The sequence below is a fragment of the Callospermophilus lateralis genome, chromosome 13 (assembly GCF_048772815.1).
Source record: "Callospermophilus lateralis isolate mCalLat2 chromosome 13, mCalLat2.hap1, whole genome shotgun sequence".
Classification (NCBI taxonomy): Eukaryota; Metazoa; Chordata; class Mammalia; order Rodentia; family Sciuridae; genus Callospermophilus; species Callospermophilus lateralis.
The window spans coordinates 10924189-10942313 of NC_135317.1; the positions used below are offsets into that span (position 1 = coordinate 10924189).

At 54.7% G+C, this 18125-nt stretch overlaps 1 protein-coding gene across 1 annotated transcript; it reads left to right on the forward strand.

The window, feature by feature from the left end:
• Positions 1-395: 395 nt before the first annotated feature.
• On the forward strand, positions 396-8613 carry Rhou (ras homolog family member U). The gene is made up of 3 exons (XM_076873138.1): positions 396-732; positions 1941-1999; positions 5890-8613. The coding sequence occupies exons 1-3, from the start codon at positions 462-464 to the stop codon at positions 6343-6345; spliced, it is 786 nt and encodes a 261-aa protein (XP_076729253.1). The 5' UTR covers positions 396-461; the 3' UTR covers positions 6346-8613.
• Positions 8614-18125: the final 9512 nt, after the last annotated feature.

The window sequence follows — 18125 nt, forward strand, 5'->3', positions numbered from 1 at the left end:
AAGGGAGAGAGAATGTGGGAAGCACGAAAAGAGTGGAGGAGGGATGCAGGGGAGGAAGGAGGGAAGACGAGGTCAGGGGGCAGAGTAGGGGTATAGGGGAAACAGGGAAGGAAGATGCAGCGGGAAGTCGTGGCAGCAGGGACCAAAAGCATGGCCAGCCAGCCGGGGAGCAGAAGGAGCTCGGGTCTCCAGCGGGCTCCGCAACGCGCGGCGCGCTGGGCGAGCGGCCAGCTCGCGGGAGGCGGCACGGTGCAGGGGCGCGGCGCGCAGGCGGGGGCGCTGTGGCCTCGGCTCGGGGACGGCGCCGCCAGACCCGCCTCTTTCCCCGCCCGCCCGCGTCGCCGGGAAGCCGGGCGGAGCAGGCTCGGCCACCTCGCGGCCGCGGGCAGAGCCGCCCCGCGCAGCGGCGACCTCGCGCCTTTGTCCGCCCCGGCAGCTGGTCCTCGCCCCGCGGCCGCGCGATGGCCCCGCAGCAGGGGCGGCCCGCGCTGCCCGGCCGCTGCGAGCCTCTGCCCGCGCCGCCTGTGCCGCCTCGCCGGGAACGCGGGGGGCGCGGGGCGCGCGGGCCCGGGGCGCCGGGGGGCCGGGGGCGTGCGGGCGGCGCCGAGGGGCGCAGCGTCAAATGCGTGCTGGTCGGAGACGGCGCGGTGGGCAAGACCAGCCTGGTGGTGAGCTACACCACCAACGGCTACCCCACCGAGTACATCCCCACCGCCTTCGACAACTTCTCGGGTGAGCGGCGGGGCGGGGCGCGGCCCGGCGGCCACAGGGCCTGGGCTCGGGGCGCGGGCGGGTCAGTGCTGCGGGCGGGAGGGCTGCGGGCGAGCCCATGGCAGGTGGGTCACCTGCGGCCCCGTCGCCCCTCGCCCGGCGGCCGGGCTCGCCCGCGCGTCCCCGCTCCGAGGCACCCGAGAACTAGCCATGGTGAGCTGGCCCCGCATGCCGGTGAGGCTCTGGTCGCCCCACCATCCTTCTCCGGGGCGGCGCGGGGCCCCGGCCAGTGCTCCGCCCTCGCTGGCTCTCCTTCGGATTGTTGGCGCTGTTCTTTAAGCTCCTTCGAGTTCGTACCTAAGGGGTGCTGTGTCCTGGGAAGATAAAGGGCTCCTTTATCTTGATTATTCACTCTTTCAGGAATTTAAGAAAAAGTTTAATTCACAGACACTTGAGCGGAAACACAACCTGACTTGCTCCTTTTAAAAAACTGCTTTTCTGATCTCTGCACTCCTGCTGGCAGGGCCTGATTTCCTGCACCTTAGAGTAACCTACCTACAAGGTGTAGTGTGAGGGGTTCCCAGGCACTGTATTGCTTGGCCTCTCTCCCAGCTGACTAGTGTGAATACGTATAAACAACTGGGTTGAGCAGAAGGATAAAGTGGTTTAATTCTTATAGGACCTTCACAGGCCTCCCCACCCACATGCTGACCTAGGGGAAAGCTGGCCAGGCTTTTCTCCTCTTCTGTTTAGTCCTCCTTGGGGATGGAGGGATATGAGAGGTGCCCTCTTCTAGGCAAGGGACCATGTGCAGCCTGTGTTTGCACAAGTCTCTAAGGCTGCAGTTTTAGGATCAGCCCTAAAGTCAGGCAGCTGTTTCCCTGGGAAACAGAGTTATCTGGGAGGTTTCCCACTGATGTAAAACAGCAGAACTATTTCCCACTTACCCCTCTGTGTTGCTTTTAGGTCTTTGTAACAAGTGTGACAGGAAAATAAATCTTCAAGGGCTGTGAGAAAAGCACAGGCCCTTCAGAGGAGCCACCAGGGGCTCTGGGTCTGCTGCCTGGCTCCAGGCATTGAGGTTTGTGTAGGAGAATGCTCCATGGGCCTCCTTGTTTTACTTAGTTCATGGGAGGACTGGGAGTACCCAGAACTGGAGCAGAGGGGTTTGGAAGCAGAGGGTTTGGGGCTGAGAAACTTCCTGATAATCATCTCGTCTTGTTTTCAAGCTGTGGTGTCAGTGGACGGGCGGCCTGTGAGACTCCAGCTCTGTGACACAGCAGGACAGGTCAGTATCATGTTACGACTCAGTGCTGGAGAGGAAGCAGCCTTGTAAAGGCTTCCAGATGACCTTTGACTGTATTTCCAAACAATTCCCTTGGTAACTGGGTTGTGCGAAGCCTGGTGGAGCAAGCCCTGCCCTGCTGTGGCCCCTTTGGAGGGTGGTGGGAGGAAGCAGAAGAGGCCACCTCTGGAACTAGCAAAACAGGGTTTGGCCGCCTTCATTCTGACCAGCAGGGGACCCTGGGCAGAAATAGCCCTTATCTCACAGGAATTTCTGTTATCCCTTGCTTTCTAGTTTTATTGAAACATGCTGTGATGCTTTGGTGATATTAAAGACCAGAGAGCCAGATATTTAAGAAATTTGCTCGAGAAAAGGTGGAACATGCATCAGTAAGGGATCTGCTTCTATAGCTACGGTTGATTCTCTGGGATCAGCCCCAGCCCTGGAGCAGAGAGGCAGTGGCCAGGGCAGTCCTGAGCTGGAGAGAGGCATGAGCAGTGCCTTGCTCTTTCCAGATCAGGGCATGGACTCTTGTCCAGAGGCTGGGTGTTGGGAGACAGCCAGGCAGTGATGAAGGAACAGCATGGGTCCCCATGGTGTTCCCTGGAGAGGTTTCCACCTGGTCACCCCACCTCACCCCCCTAGTTGCTCAAGTCCCCAAGTTCGCACGTGCCCTGTGAGCACCTGTGCTGAGCTTGCTGGGTGACTGTTGTTGGACTTGTCTCTCCAGTAGGTAAGGAGTCAGGCCCAATGCTGGGGCTGCTCCACGGGCAGGTAGAAGTGTGCTCTGCTGAGATGCCATCCCAGGATATCAGGCTTATGAGCGAGCTGGCTTTGCAGGGTCAACAGTGCCACATCCAAGCCAGGGCTTCCAAGCTGCTCACCCACTCTGGGACAGCAGTTCAGGGTAAGGGCAGATTTTATTGTACAGACATTGAGGTCACATGAATCTGGGCAGCCGTGGTCCTCCCAGAACAGCAGCAGGTTAAAGCCCAGCCTGAGACATCTCATATCCTTTGTAGGGAGGGAGACCCCAACATGGCCCTACATCTTTGCTGTGGGACCAGAAAGTCAGCGCAGTCTCTTCTGCACTTGCTCTTTCTGAATGCCATGGGAGGCATTTCTTTGTAAGCTGAGGGGCCTGGCTTTTCCCATCATTAAGGTTGGCTGAAGAGTGGCCCAGGATCCATAGGCTCCTGTGGAGCAGCAGCCTGGGAACAGGACAGAATGCTGGAAGACACAAGGCGTCCCCAGGAACAGACCCCAGGTTCCTGCCCCATAGCATCCCTGCCTACCACCAGGCTCCCTGGGAAGGCTGCTCTCCCCAGGAGACAGTGCTGAGCTGGGCACTCATGCCTGGCCATGCACATACACAGTGCCTTGCAGAGTCCACATGGCTCCGAGCAGATGGTGGGTGGAGTGCTGGGCCCCAGGTGTGCAGCTTAGCCATGGGCCTACCCTCCACAGCTCTGAAGTTCCTGGGAAGAGGAGCTGGTGTCTGGGAGCTCGCCAAGGAAAGGAGCACCACAGGGGAAGGCCTCTGCTATGCAGGTGGTGGGCCTGGTGGAAAGCTCCAGGCAGGCTCTTGAAACAGGAGTAGTGTTTTTACCCAGAAAACATTTTAAAAGGGACTGAATTGTGGAGAAGGAGTTGGAATTTTCCTTCATAGTTTTTCTTTAAAAGTCAGGAGGGCACAAGAACCATTTTAGAAACACATTCACAAAGGATGCTTATAATTCAGGAAGAGGTCTCAGTGCCAAGTTGGTGGCTTTGTTTGTAGATAGTCCTCCTGTGTCTCATGTCATTTGCTGGGAATTGCTGTACTCCAAAGAACCACAGAAAGCCAGCTGCAGAGCTCCATAAGAGAAGTGCATGTTGCTGGCCAAGGTCAGGTCTGCTCCAAGGTGCCAGTCAGGGGGTGTCATGATGGTAGTAGGACTGGTCAGAGTGGTCATTCTATTCTACCCTCATTGTCCTGTCTGGCCAGCTACTGTCTGAGGGCTTGTTGTGACACTTGCCAGGCTCTCTGTGGCCCAACCAAAGAACTTTCCTTCCTCTGGGCAGGAGTGTGAGCGACTGACCCCTGTGGCCTGTGAGCCACTGACCCCAGTGGCCTGTGAGCAAGGGTGCTGCTACTCCAGGAGGCAGTCAGTGAAGAAGGCACTTGTGGTGCCTGTGGATCTCCACACATGACAGATGCAGCTCTGAATGCCTGACTCACAGTCTCAGGCACAGCTAGGGTGAAGGTGGACAGACGGCCATGCATGCAAGAAGGGAGCATCACTGAAGGAGAGGGGTCTGCTCCCACAGCCCAGAATTCTTCAGCCTTTGACCCCTGAGGCACTTGGGAAAAGCTTCATACTAACAAAACAAAGTAGCACATCAGCCTGACCAGTGGGTCTTGACCCGTATCTGCCATCCCACCCCAAAGCAAGTTCTGTGAGGTATCTACACTACAGGCCTACTACAGGCCTACTGCAGGCTCCTGAGGGCAGGTGGAGCTGCTCTTGCAGAGGTCTTCATTGCTGAACCTCCTGGTTGGGTTTCTGCATTGATTCTTGCAGCCCAGGATTGGCACTAAAAGGTGTGAGTCCTGTCTCAGGGTCCATCTGCAGTGCCTGTGAGCAGAGGCTGTGCTCATTCCTGCTGTGTGGCTGGTTGGCTGTTTCCCCAGGTGGAGACTCGAGGCCTCAGAGGGAGGAAGTGCAGGGCAGGAGGCATCACAGGAGTCCTCCATGCAGAGGAAGGCCTGGCAAAGAGTGGCATACTGTATGGGGCTAGTGAGGGAATGCCAGTGGTTCTGAGACCTGGGTGTGCCTGGTGTTTTCTTGATGTCATGCCGGAGGCAGTGCCCACAGGTGTATGTCTTACTCATGAACAAGAGGTGCAGGATACTCCTAGGGGAGGAGAGAGCTCTCAGTGGTGGTTGGCTGTGGTGCTGCCAGGCTCTGGGGTGACCGACTGGAGGAGGTACTGACTGGCATACCCGTCATGCTGTCTACAGCCCAGCCCTCGCAGCTAGGCCTGGTTGTAGGAGGTGTCTGGTGTGTGTCCACTAGTGGTGATTGTAAAGGAATATCCACACATAGTGGGCACCCACTGCTGGTCCACTCCCACATTTGGCCCAGCTGTCCTCATTGTGCAGGGGGTGCCCGTTCTCTGGCTCATCTGTCCCAGCCCTGTGGCTGGAGGCCCCTGGTGCTGTCAGAGGTCAATGCAGGAGCAAAGAAGTTTAAGAGAAAATGAGGAAGGGAGGGAGGGTCTACAGCCAGACTGTGAGCATGATGACCAGTGTCTGTGAGGGACACCGAGGGACAGAGGGCCCTGATTGCTGGTGCCAAAGACCTCACAGGGCCCCCAGCGCTGCTCTGGCTTGATCTGGGTCTGAAACAATGCTTTGTGCTGTGGGTGACAGGCAGGTGGGTGACAGCATGGTTCACCCTGTCATGGGGAGGGAAGGGCTGGGGTCTTGAGGAGGGGGCTGTGCCAACAGACGTCTTGCAGGATCAGGTGGGGTCTGGGGTTAGTGCAGGCACGCTCTGACTTTCAGAAGAATGGTTAGTCCCCAGAGGTGATAGTAAGTCTGGGTCACTCTGGTCTGAAGGCCAGATAAAAGCAGTCTCCAGACCCACTGCTCAAGCACCTTCCCACATGCTCAGCAGGGTGATCACAGCACTGGGGGCCTCGGGCCATGGGCTCTAGGGCCTTGTTGGCCTGGGGTGGATGCTGCTGTGCCTGTGTCTGGGACAGGCAGTGAAGCAGTTTTGGATACTGGCTCTTCCTGCGGGGACCATGGGCTTCCTGGTACAGCCAGGCCTTCCAGGAAGCAGGTTAAGAGGGCCTTCTGCTGGCAAGAGCTAACCAGGGTGACTGGTGTGTGCTTTGGGTTGCAGGATGAGTTTGACAAGCTGAGACCCCTGTGCTACACCAATGCTGACATCTTCCTGCTCTGCTTCAGCGTGGTGAGCCCCACCTCTTTCCAGAATGTCAACGAGAAGTGGGTGCCTGAGATCCGGTGCCACTGCCCCAAAGTGCCCATCATCCTGGTGGGGACACAGTCAGACCTCAGAGAAGATGTCAAAGTACTCATTGAGCTGGACAAAGGCAGGGAGAAGCCTGTGCCTGAGGAGGCAGCCAAGCTGTGTGCAGAGGAAATCAAAGCCGCCTCCTATGTGGAGTGCTCGGCCTTGACTCAGAAAAACCTCAAGGAGGTCTTTGATGCCGCCATCATGGCTGGGATCCAGCATGCAGACTCCCAGCAGCAGCCCAGGAAGTGTAAGAGCAGGACTCCGGACAAAGTGAGGGACTTGTCCAGGTCCTGGTGGAGGAAGTCCTGCTGCCTGGCCTGAGGCAGCCACGCGACCAAGCCCATGCCTGATGACTCATTTCAGAGCCCCCAGGTGGCCCATCCTCTGCCCTGGCTTTAGTTTCCTGTCTGTTTACTTCTGATGTGAGATAAGTAAGTTAAAGAAGTTGTAATTTAAGAATGTTCTGTAACTGGAAGTTTAGAGCTCTCAGCCTCTGGATTAATTTATGTCTGATATGAAAAAGGCTCAAATCTGCTGTCAGGATCAAGAGTTTGCTATTTCACGGTGTCAGCAGGATGGACAGGGACCATGGCTGCGCCCCTCTTGGGGATGGGGGGTGCTGCCAGGGCCTGGGCTTCACCGCATGTCAGCCCTGGTGGGAACAGTGCTTCCTGAGACCAAGTGAACACTGCTTTCAATAAGAGGAAAGATCTGGGAAATGATGAGCACCTCTGCCACAACATCTCAAGCCATCTCTGGCCATTGAGTGATGCTCAGCTGCTTGAGATTTTAAAGAACCAGCACAGTATAGACGGAAGGACAGTGTGCGTGGTGTTTCAGATGTGCAGGCCAGTCTTGCCCATGCCTAGCACGCACCACCGAATGCCCTGAGCAGCCATGGGGGGCAGTGCCTATCTCCCCCAGGGATCAATGGCCGGAGGTCACAGTGGTGCTCCGGGCCCTCAGGACGGGCCTCGCACCACACCACCCAGTGTGGCAACCGAGCAGAGGGTCTTAGCTTCCACACTGTCACCACCCTCTGCAGGAAAGCAAACCCCTGAAAGGCCAGTGCAGATTCTGTGGGACCCAGTGATTCTTCTTTCCTAGGTCCTTCTCTGTGCATACACATGTGCAGGCAGCTGTGTTTGTTGAGGGTTCAGACTTTTAAATGTTAGTGGGAAGCAGATTAGGTGACTCAGGACCCTTGTCTCTGCTTCTGTGAACAGATACTGTATCATACCCTTGGGGTGATTTTAAGTGTATCTTAACGTAAACAAGCTTGAGACCACTTTAAAACAAAACTAAGGAGAAGGTCTCTTGAGAGCTGCTAGAACAACCAGCCAGGTGTCCAGTGGCTTCCAGCCCAATGGGGCCAGGTCTATACAGGACCACTTGGTCACTTCCTGGCTGGGGATGACAGGCGCCACACATGCATATGTTCTTCAGGGGATCTTAAAGCCCACCCTCCTGAAGGCAAGCATCCTCTAATACTGCAGCAGTGTCTTCTGAGAGGCCACAGGCAGCCAGGCCCAAATCCTGGCACAAGGCAACCCCAGACCACTTCAGTAAGCAGCTGGGGATACCTCCTGAGAACCCAGTGTGACAGTCCTGGTGCTCTGTGTTCTTTTTTATGTTTAAAAAAAAAAAAAATCTACTTTGTATTTTTCTATAGAAAACAGTGAAGGGTCATTCCATACTTTAGGTTAGGGGCTTCCTTATTCCTGCTAGTGAGATGAAAGAATTTCTTTGTTTAACAAAGGTTAATCTTTAAACCACTAAATGCATAGACTTTACTATTGATTTTTCAACACGTTGACGTTGGCATCGTCATAGTTTCCTGAAGCATTTTGTTCCAACCTGAGCAAACGAAGTTGCTTCACTGAGATGCTGGGGCTGACACCTGTTGCAGCCTCTGTGCTGCCCAGCACTCTGCAGCCCTGGTGCCGGGTGGACAGGGCTGAGCCCTGAGCTGGTGGGTGACGTTAAACAGGAAGTGAGTGCAGCGGACAGTGAGCGTCAGGACTGGACCCCTTGCACCCAGATGGAAGTGGGGAGCAGAGGATGCCCATGGTGCCAGTGTGGTCAGGGCTCTATGCCTGGACCTTCAGTGCAGCAGGGTTGAGCAGGCTGCTGCACAGATCAGAGTGTGGGTACAGCTGTGCTCGAGGTTGTCCTGTGTGTCTGTGAAATGGGGTTTAGGCTGAGCATTTTTTAAAGCATGTGCTGGAGTTAATACAGAGTCCACTTCAGAGCCCCAGGCTGAGGAGCAGCTTGGTTTGCAGAGAGGGTTCTGGACGTGTGCTGGAGAGCATCTCTTCAGCCTGTCCCCACAGTCCAGGATGGCATCTAGGCCTAACCCTGTCCCCAGCCCCACCATGAGCACATAAGGAGGCCTTTTATAACATATTCTGTGCTTGGCAGCCTTAGGAAGGACCACCCAGGAACCCCAAGCCAAAGTGGGTACAGGTCTTCTCCAGACAGGCCCGCCTGTGCCTGGCCACGCTGTGCCCTCCTTCTCCAGGGATCAGGGAAACTGGCAGACTTGTACTTGAACATGCTGTAAATGAGGTGATGTGAAATAAATTCTGACCTGAGGATGTCATGTCTGCCTTTTCTACTGAAGGGAATAGACTCAGCCACACCTGGGTGAAAATGGGTGGGGAGCATCCTGACTTTTGGGGAGTATGTCCCCTCTGCCATCACACCTGTGCAGTGTGAGGCCTAGGGGTTCTGGAGGTTCCATCTAATGACAAGCACCTTTGCCTGTGCCTGGCACACTGGGCGGTATGTCTCAGTGGGAATCCAGGCTACAACAACACATAGTGTGGGGTGGACTGAGGGCCATGGCCCTCTCATGGGCATAGCTCTGTCCCCTTCACCAGGCAAGTAGGTGCAGGTAGGTGTTTGAGCTCTGAGCTAAGTGGAAGGGGCTGGAAGCCGGAAGACTGATGCCCTTGGGGACGGTGCAGACATACATTTATCAAAGTTCTGGTCCATGCTGGTCAGTGGGGATACAGAACTTTCACATACAAGATCACCTGGAACCCCAGAGTCTCCCCGCCTGCCTTCTCCTTCTCCTTCTCCTTCTCCTTCCCACTGTGCCTGGGCTCCTCAAATTCTTAAATGAGAGCTCAGGCCAGTTGGGAAGCTGGGAGAGCTGTGCACAGGCCATGGTGGCCCAGTGACCTAAACCCAGACGTGGCCACCAAGAGTGCACTCCAGCCACCTGCATGAGTGGACTTCTTGGTGGCTTTGTTTCAGAATCTCAGGGCTGGGGACAAGCCTTGGGAAGGACATGTGGGGTCCTGAGGTCAGTCGCAGGGTGGCTGGTCCCTGCTCGGCCAAACACTCCCTTGACCCCTGATCTGAACCTCCAGACCTGATCCCCAGCTGACTAGATCTGGGTGGCTCTCCCTTTCTGCCTGGGTCCTCTCCCTACCTTGTGTGCATTACAAACATGTGACAACAGATCCCACCATTGTGAACAACTATAATGCAGCAGTAAGAAATATGGGGAAAAAGTAAAACCAAAAACAGCACAGAACCCATGCCCCTCTGTGGAGCACCCCTGCTCTGTGCAAGGGAGTCAGGAGGCCTGTGCCTTCCAGGGATGGAGTTCCTCCCTTTCCTTGGCTGTCTGGGCTCTCTGGGATCCAGGCTTGTCTCCTACTCATGCAGTCTCAGCCAGCTCTTCAACACAGGCAGGCCCTCAACCATGCTGGCCAAGCCTCAGCAGCCCCTGGACTTGACCCCGTGGGTGGGAGAGCTTTAAGGGACACAGGGCTGGGAAGTCCCCATCTAACACAAGATCACAGAAATTACCTTGAGCTGAAGAATTCATATTTCAGAACCATAAAGCATGTAGTTTAACATGGAATATTGGACATAGCACATTCTTGGGTTTTTTCTGTTGACATTTTACATGACTTTCTAAGATACAGTCATGGAATGGCTTTAAGCAAACGTTTGCTTCCAAGGACCCACAGGCAACAGTGTGTTCAGGTTATGGATGTGTCCAGATGTGTAACAAGATCCAGATATGGAAACATGATTCAGATCCAGATACGGAAAAGCCTCTCAGGGAAGAGCACTGGGAGAGCTGCCTGGGAACAGGACGCAGGTGGAGCAACAGCCTTCGAGTAAAGCCAGGGCAACATTGCCCTGTGCAGATGCCCTAGGAGACAGCTGCTGGCTTGGGGGTGTATGTCCCCTGCCTCCCCCAGGAGCAGTGCTCAGGGACTACAGAGACATAGCAGCTGTGCGTCTTGAGGACCAGCATGAGTGGAGCTCACACACTCCAGGGCAGATGGGACCTGAGCCTGTGGCCTGGAGTCCATCCTGAATGGGTGCCCATACCCTCCATAGCAGATGGGACTTGAGCCTGTGGCCTGGGGTCCTGCCTGAGTGGCGCTCACACCCTCCAGGGCAGATGGGACTTGAGCCTGTGGCCTGGGGTCCTGCCTGAGTGGCGCTCACACCCTCCAGGGCAGATGGGACTTGAGCCTGTGGCCTGGGGTCCTGCCTGAATTGAGCTCATACCCTCCAGGGAAGATGAGACTTGAGCCTGTGGCCTGGGGTCCAACCTGAGTGGAGTTCATACCCTCCAGGGAAGATGGGACTTGAGCCTGTGGCCTGGGGTCCATCACAAGTGGAGCTCACACCCTCCAGAGCAGATGGGACTTGAGCCTCTCACTCTAGGCATAGGGTCTGGGTTCTCCTGGAACCATGAGGGAGAACCATGGGCTCTGCTTTTTTTTTTTTTTGCTGATATCAGTAGCCTCCCTGAGCCCATCAGTGTGCAGAGGAGCAGGAACTCGTACTTACTAGATTCTCCTTTAATATTTGTCGATAGTGACAGGAAAATACTGTTTTATGAATAGTACATTCAAGAAAGAGTGACATATCATGGTTTAGTTTCAAAAGCCACAGTGCTGTGAGCAGGTTGCCTTCTGGTGCAGGACTCCTGACCCTAGATCTGTCCTTTGATGGAGGAAGACCACTGGCCAGTACGGTACAGATGCTCCAGCACAGAGGGGACATGGCAGTGAAGAGCTACAGCACATGGTCTGACTTGCTGCTTCCTTGCTATTTCTGTTACCCTTCTTGCCCTATTGGCATGGCCCACCTCTTTCCCTTGATTGCCTGGTCCTTTGCTTCCTGCTGGGTCCTTCCACAGGGTATTCTGCCCCTCCAGCTCTGCAAAGCTGCTGCTTTGAGCTCACAGCCCCACTTCTCCATGCCTGCACAGATAAGAGCCTCTTTCTGCAGGACCCTAAGGCTTCCCATGCTCCTGGCCTCCTCATCCCATGCTGGCTTTCTAGATAGCAGTGGCTTAGGTCTCTTCAGTGACCCCTTGAGCTGCTAGGATGCTGAATGGTACTGCACCATCATCCCTCCCAGGCTTTCTGCTTACAGGTTGCCCATAAAATACAATGAAGAAAATAACTGGGAGTTGAAGACACAAGCAGTGGATACATTTGAGAAAGCAGAACCACAGTGGCCTATGTGCTGATATCCCTCAGGGGAAAAAGAGGCTGGAGCTGGCACAGCGAGTTCCCAAGGCACTGACTAGGGCCTATCACAAAAGAGCTTGTGTGTGAATGATTGACGTAAGCTCTGGGGCCTGTACAACTGAACAGAGAATGTCCCAGGCTGCGCTACTGGGCACCTGAGTCCTGTGGAACATTGTGCTCCATGGTACGAACATGTCGTATGGGGCTTGCAGAAAAGAGCTATGGGAGTTAACAGGTTCTCAAGGAAGGGAGGGCTCAGGACCAGCACTGGGGTATGAGGGCCGAGCTTCAGCTGCTATGGGGAGAACCTGTGGTCCTGTGATGAGGAACTTTGTAACAATGTTACAGTGGTTTACGGGAAAACCTTAGATGAGATAACAGAGTTTGACCTGCCAAGGCAATTTGCCACCCTTGCAACCAGGAGAGGCTCCTAGACCATGCAGCCTTTTGGGACAGAAGGCTGAGGTGAGGTGCAGGGATGGCCCATTGGGCATCAGCCTGGGGTCTTTCCCTGTCTGAGATTGGCCAGGTTGAGCAGCAGCATCTGTTCCCAATGAACTCCCAAGTCTGTGCTGGTTATCACACCTGACTTGTGGGCTTGAGGACTGCTGTTCACAGGATCACTGGGCTTGGTCTGTGAGTCATGCAACCTATTTTGGTTAGAAGAGTTTGAAAGTCTAATACTGCTGTTGTGAATGGCACAATTTTTAAAGTGTCCCCTACACTGGGAATTCCCTGACTGCTTCCCTCAATGCAGGGCTGGTTCTTCTCCTCCCCCATCTGCTAAGAGCTGGATTTTAAGGAGCCTTAAAGGAAAGTGGCATCTCACCAGAAATGTGCAGCAGTTAGGGGTCGTGTGTGTGTGTGTGTGTGTGTGTGTGTGTGTGTGTGTGACATTAAACAATGAAAAGCTCACAGGTGTCAGCATGCACAGTGCTGGCACGCTGCCACTGCCAGTGCCACAGTGGTTACTATTTTACCTTGACTGCTTCTTTGCCAGCACAGGTCTAGGTCCTGGGATGGGGTGTCGCTCCTCCACACTGGGCTGCCCCACCCAGGCACCTCCGCCCCAGGCTTCTCCCCACATTTGCCACTGGGATTTCTGTAGAGACCAGGGGAGGTGGTGAAGACCACTAGGAATTCACTAGAGGACTGCAGCCCAGTGGGATTCAAAAGAGGCTCTGTGGCCCCTGGGCCCAGACTGCAGAGAACATTTGGTTGTAGGTGGTCATGTGCAGGTCTATCCCACGGTTGGGCAGAAGGGAAATCACTACCAGCCTCAGAATGAAATGCAAAGGAGAGGGGTCTTCATCTGACAGCTGCGTGTGTGAGCCTCACTCTGACCCAATGACCCATTACCAATGCTGTCACCCATTACCAACACTACAGAGCCCTATGTCAGGATAGCAGGCCAGCTGTTGAGGCTTAATTGTGCAACAACTAAGTGGACATTTTTAATTTGCACTTTTCATTTCCTCAAGAAGCACCCAAGCCTTTGTAAGGTTCTGATTAACGTGCTCAGCATTTTAGAAGCATGAGGCTTGTTTTTATTTTGGCTCATGTCAAAACATAACATTATTTAATCATTGCAGTTACAATTTTTAGATGCATAAAGTATTACAATGGGGAAAACTGAGATTTCCAAATAGAAGATTCTGAAGTCGTTTCCCCTGCATATGGTGACCCCATCTTTTTAGGCCTGCGTGCCTCATCCCTGGTTTAAATCTGATGAAAAGTTCATCCTTGGGGCTGAGGTTGTGGCTCAGTGGTAGAGCGCTTGCCTAGCATGTGCGAGGCCCCAGGTTCGATCCTCAGCACCATGTAAAAATAAACAAATAAAATAAAGGTTAAAAACAAAAGTTCATCCTTCAGCAAAAAATTCTTCAAAAGTGAAAGGTGTCGATTTAGTCAGTCTTGGTTGATTATTCACGTCATCACAAGACAGAGGTGCCTCAGGTGACCATGTCCCCAGGAAATCTGCCCTTCTTCCTGTGATGGGATGCTAGTGCAGTGGTGGGGGCTCTGCGGCAATGAGGACACAGCCCTGCCGTGCCCAGGGACTGACAGCTCCTTGTGACGGGTCCTTGCTCTCAGGTGGTCACTTCTCTGTCCTCTGATCGCTTAGATGCCACTGGAGGACAAGGACTCTGTCTTCACTGCTCTTTTATCTCTGCCAGAACAATAGGGCTCAAGTTATCTTTATATGGAAAGGAAAGAATGAAAGGAGGAAGAAGGAAGAAAACAGTCATGACTGAGTTGTATCCCTTAGAACTCATGCTGAAGAGCTGGCCCCAAGGCCTCAGAATGTGACTGTACCTGGACAGGGTCACTAAAGAAGTTGTCAAGTTTAGCTTAGGTCCTTAGGATGGGCCAAAGCCAATCTGACTGGCAAGGGCACAGACACACACGGGGCTGATCTGAGCAGGAGCAGCCCTACTGTGCCTTGGCCCTGGACTCTGTCTCTGGGCCTGTCTAAGTGGCAGCTGGAGCATGTACAGCCCAGGTGAAGCCACAAGGATGAGAGGAGGCTCTCGAGGGTGAACTGTTTCCACATAGGGAAAGGAAGGGGAGTGATTATTCTCACAGAAGAGCTGAGCCCTGCAGGGTAGCCTGGCTTCACCACAGGGAGGAGGAGGGGAGGTGTGGCAAGAAGAGCCGGTTCCTCACTAAGAACCGAGATGCATGGGGAAGGGCCCACTGGTGTGCCAGTGACCAGCAGCTAGCCAGGGGCAAGCCCACTCAGGCCCACTGGGGCTGGGCTAGAGAGGCTGGAGGCAGACCAGGAAGTGATCAGGTGGTGTGCAGAACAGACACTTGGAGAGGGACAAAGGAGGGAGCAGGGGCTCATTTAGGGTCTCAGTGTCCAGGTGGAAGGCCATCTGAACTAGGGGTGTAGGGACAAAGTGGTGGGGACGGGGCATCATGGGCAGAATCTCCAGGCAGCAGCCATCCACAGTAGCCCTGCAGAGCCCAGCACCAGGCCCAGGCAGCATGGAGACAGGATTTGGGATTCAGGATTAGAATTACAATAGGGGCAATGTGTGGCCTGCAGGAGAACAGCATCCCCAGCCCGTGGTCAGCACTATCTGGGTTCAAGGCTGAAGGCCTATCCTGGCCTGCTGGAAGCTGGTGGGGGGAACATGTGGCCCTCTGTGGTCCAGCCCATTGCCTGCTGCCTGAGGAGGCGGCAGGCCTAGTGTGAAGGCCAACACCAGGGGTCCAGGCCAAATGCGCAGAGGCTCCCTCTTGTTCACATCACGCTCCTCACAGGTTGGCTGTGCTACCACATCCTCCCTCCCTCAGCGTCCAGGTCAAGAGCTGCCCCTCGGTAGTCATCATGGCCTGGGGAAGAGGGCGCATGGCAAAGCCTGCCCAGCATGGAAACCCCCACGTCAAGGGTCCGGGGAGGAGGCACCCTGCATAGAGGCTTCCAGCCAAGGCAAGTGGAGGAGGAGCCTGACACAGCCTCAGGCAGCTGCCCCCCACCTACCCCTGGCAGAATCTGGAGCCTCCTGGGTGGCAGCCTGCAGATGCCACGCGGCAAGGACCCAGGCCAGCATCAGCAATGAGCGCCATGGAGTAAGTGCTCCCACAAGACCTGGGAGGGCTCCTACCTGTGACTCCTGACCCAAAGCCCCCACCTACTGGTGAAAAAAACACTGGATAAGTCCACACTGAAGCACGTGCTACAGAACGCTGGCTTGGTACTCATACTGGGGAGGTTACCGGAACAAGTCAGAAATTGTCCCGGTGCAGGGGGTTCAGAGAGGCACCACAGCAGGCTTGGCGTCCTGGGCTGTGGGGCTGCCTGTGTAGTCACCAGCTCCTGAGGCGGGTGGAGGCCCACCCCACTGAGGGCCCACCCACTGTCATGTGGAGGAAGCTCTTTATGCTGAGCCCGGTGTAGGGAGAAGGCACACGTGCTTCTCATGGGAATCTGCAGGGGTAGTCATTAGAAAAACCCAGGTACTGCAAGGAACAGACTCAGAAGCAGTCTCAAGACAAACTGACTTCCGCAGAAGGGTGTGCTACCGAACCTGGCAAGCAAGCACACTTGGGCCAGAGGTGCCAGTCCACTGTTCCTGTCCCTAACGCAGCACTGGCCTTGCTCTGATGGGAGGAGCTTGGGGTCACGATCTACATGAACGGCTGATTTTAAAATTGAGGTGGGCACAAGGAAGGGCTGTGGTTAAAATGGCTTCGAGTGGATCTTACATCCCAGTTAGGGCTGAATTCTGTGTTCTAAAAATGGACCACTGGCCGCCAGAGTCTCACAGTGGTCACAGCCAGCCACTAAGCTCTGCCAGCATGTGATCTTTGGCCCTATAACTGGACTTGATAATATGGTAGCTGGAGGTGGAGAGAAGACCCCAGAGCACAGCCTGCTCCTGGGAGATTGCTCCCACACTGGATGTGTCAGTCTCTTCAGGGCTGAGTATGGGGGTCTTGGAAGGACCATCGCACCTGCCAAGATGTGCAGCAAACATCTCTTGATCGTACAGGGTCACCCCACTTCTCACCAAGGACACCACCGCAGGGTGTCACCATCCACTATCCACACTTCCAAAACTGGCCTCGAGCAGGAAGAACTCAGCTCACCTACTGATGCCCGAGGACAAGCTAAGGGACAGTTTTATTCTATTAGCACTTCCTTCAAAAGGTGCAGAACTGGCTTCTGTTTGGGGAAATGCCACACGGCTCTGACAAAACTTCCACAGTTAATCACGGAGGAGGGGGACAAGTCACCCAAAGGCCAAGCACGATTCTGAGTGTCAGCAGCTAAGCTCTGAACACCCGCAGCTCGTCGCTCTTGGTAGTAGCAGTCCTCCTCACCACTATCCTGGCCATCAGAGTCTGCAACCACCAGCAGCTGGACCACGGCTCCACATCCCCATTACACCCACCTTGACAGCTCCCCTCAGCCCTATCAGCTCCAGCTGCCTCCAGTGCTGCAGCCTCAGGTTCCAGCTGTTAGTGCAGCCAGCTCAGCCCACTGTACCCAAGATGGAAAACCAATGTAGAAAAAGCACAGCTGCCTGAATGTTCACAGCTCTGAGCTCTGCACCACCAGCTCTCAGTTCTGTGTTAGCCACCCTCCTCACTGCCATCCTGCAGCCAGACCCAGCAGCTCTCTGTTGGTCTCAAGGCAGCCCTCCACTGTCTGGCCATGGGCCACCCTCAGGGCTATCAGCTCCGTCTGCTGCTTCTTTCAGGGTTATAGCCTCAGTGTGCCCAGCTCTTAGTGTGGCCAGCTCAGCCTGCTGCGCTCAAAAAGAAATACACAACGAGCATCATAAAACCATCCCAAGGAGAACTTGTGAAGACCTAAGCTGCAGCATGGACAGAAAGGGTGGAAGGTGAGGCTTCTCGTATAGATGGAAAAGGCAGACTCAGCATGTGCAGGGCTCAGCTGACCACAGACTTCCTGCTGAGTCATGGGGGGGTGCTCCTGCAGACCAGATTGGGAACAACCCAGGGGCTACAGAGGGACAGGGTCATCCAGAAAGGCTAAGGGTGGAGTCAGGATGGACTAGGACAGAAGCTGCCACAGCCGGAGCTGAAGTCTCAGGAGGTGGGGGTGGGGGGCAAGGCTGGGGTGTCAGGGGAAGCCTGATCTGGAGGAGGGTTCAAGGAATTCTGAGATAGAAGGGGAACTTACTCAGGACGAGCAGGGTCATACACAACTGACAAGAATTTCAGCATGCTCCTGTCAAAGGCATAGACAGAGGCTTATTTAGGAAAGGAGATACACACTAGTTGAGAGCATGGGCAATGTCAGGAGGGACACCTCTGGAGCAAAGCAAGGAATAAGCATTGAGCCACCATCTCCAGCAGGAGAGAGTACTGCTGGTGTGGAGTTGGAGTCTTGTACGTGCTTCCCTGCTCCCGCTTTGCCCTCTGGTCACAACATGCAGTGGACAGGGGTGTCTTTTGGGTTTCAGTGGTTTATGGTCACTTCTGTAGAGACTCAGTATCCCTCCCCCTGTTCCTAAATTTCTATCTCAGTAGGGCGTCTGATGCAGCTGTGGCCTTCAAGATGGAAGAATAGGAGTGCCTGTCGTGCAGCCTTTGCCCTCCCGCTGTCTTCCCTGCTCTCTTCTCTGCCTCCTCTCCATTGAGCCATATCAGAAGCAGGGGAACATTCTAGAGAAGTCAAGACCTGGAGGCACCAGACTTGGTAGGAGCAGAGGACAGAGGAGGTTCCCACCCATGTGACCAGGCGACGTCATCAACATAGGTGAAACACTCCATGCCTCTCCACGAGGTCAGAGTCCACTGAATAACCATGATTCACCGGCTGCACCACCTTCAGCAGACCTCTGAATACCTGTGGGTCACCTGGTGGTCGTGAGCAGGGCACTCACACCTTTTACTCCAATCTTAATTTCCAATATCTAAACAAGTCTCACCACACTTCACACAATGATATAGAAACAGGTCTCAGAAAGACTAAGAAAGGGCCAACGCTCCCCAGGGTCACAGGAGGCCCTGCCAACAGCACAGGCAGAGAGAAGAGAGTGCAGAGTCAGAGCCGCTGTAGGTGGCCAGACAGGACTTTAACAAACCAGTTCTGCAGCAGGGTCAAAG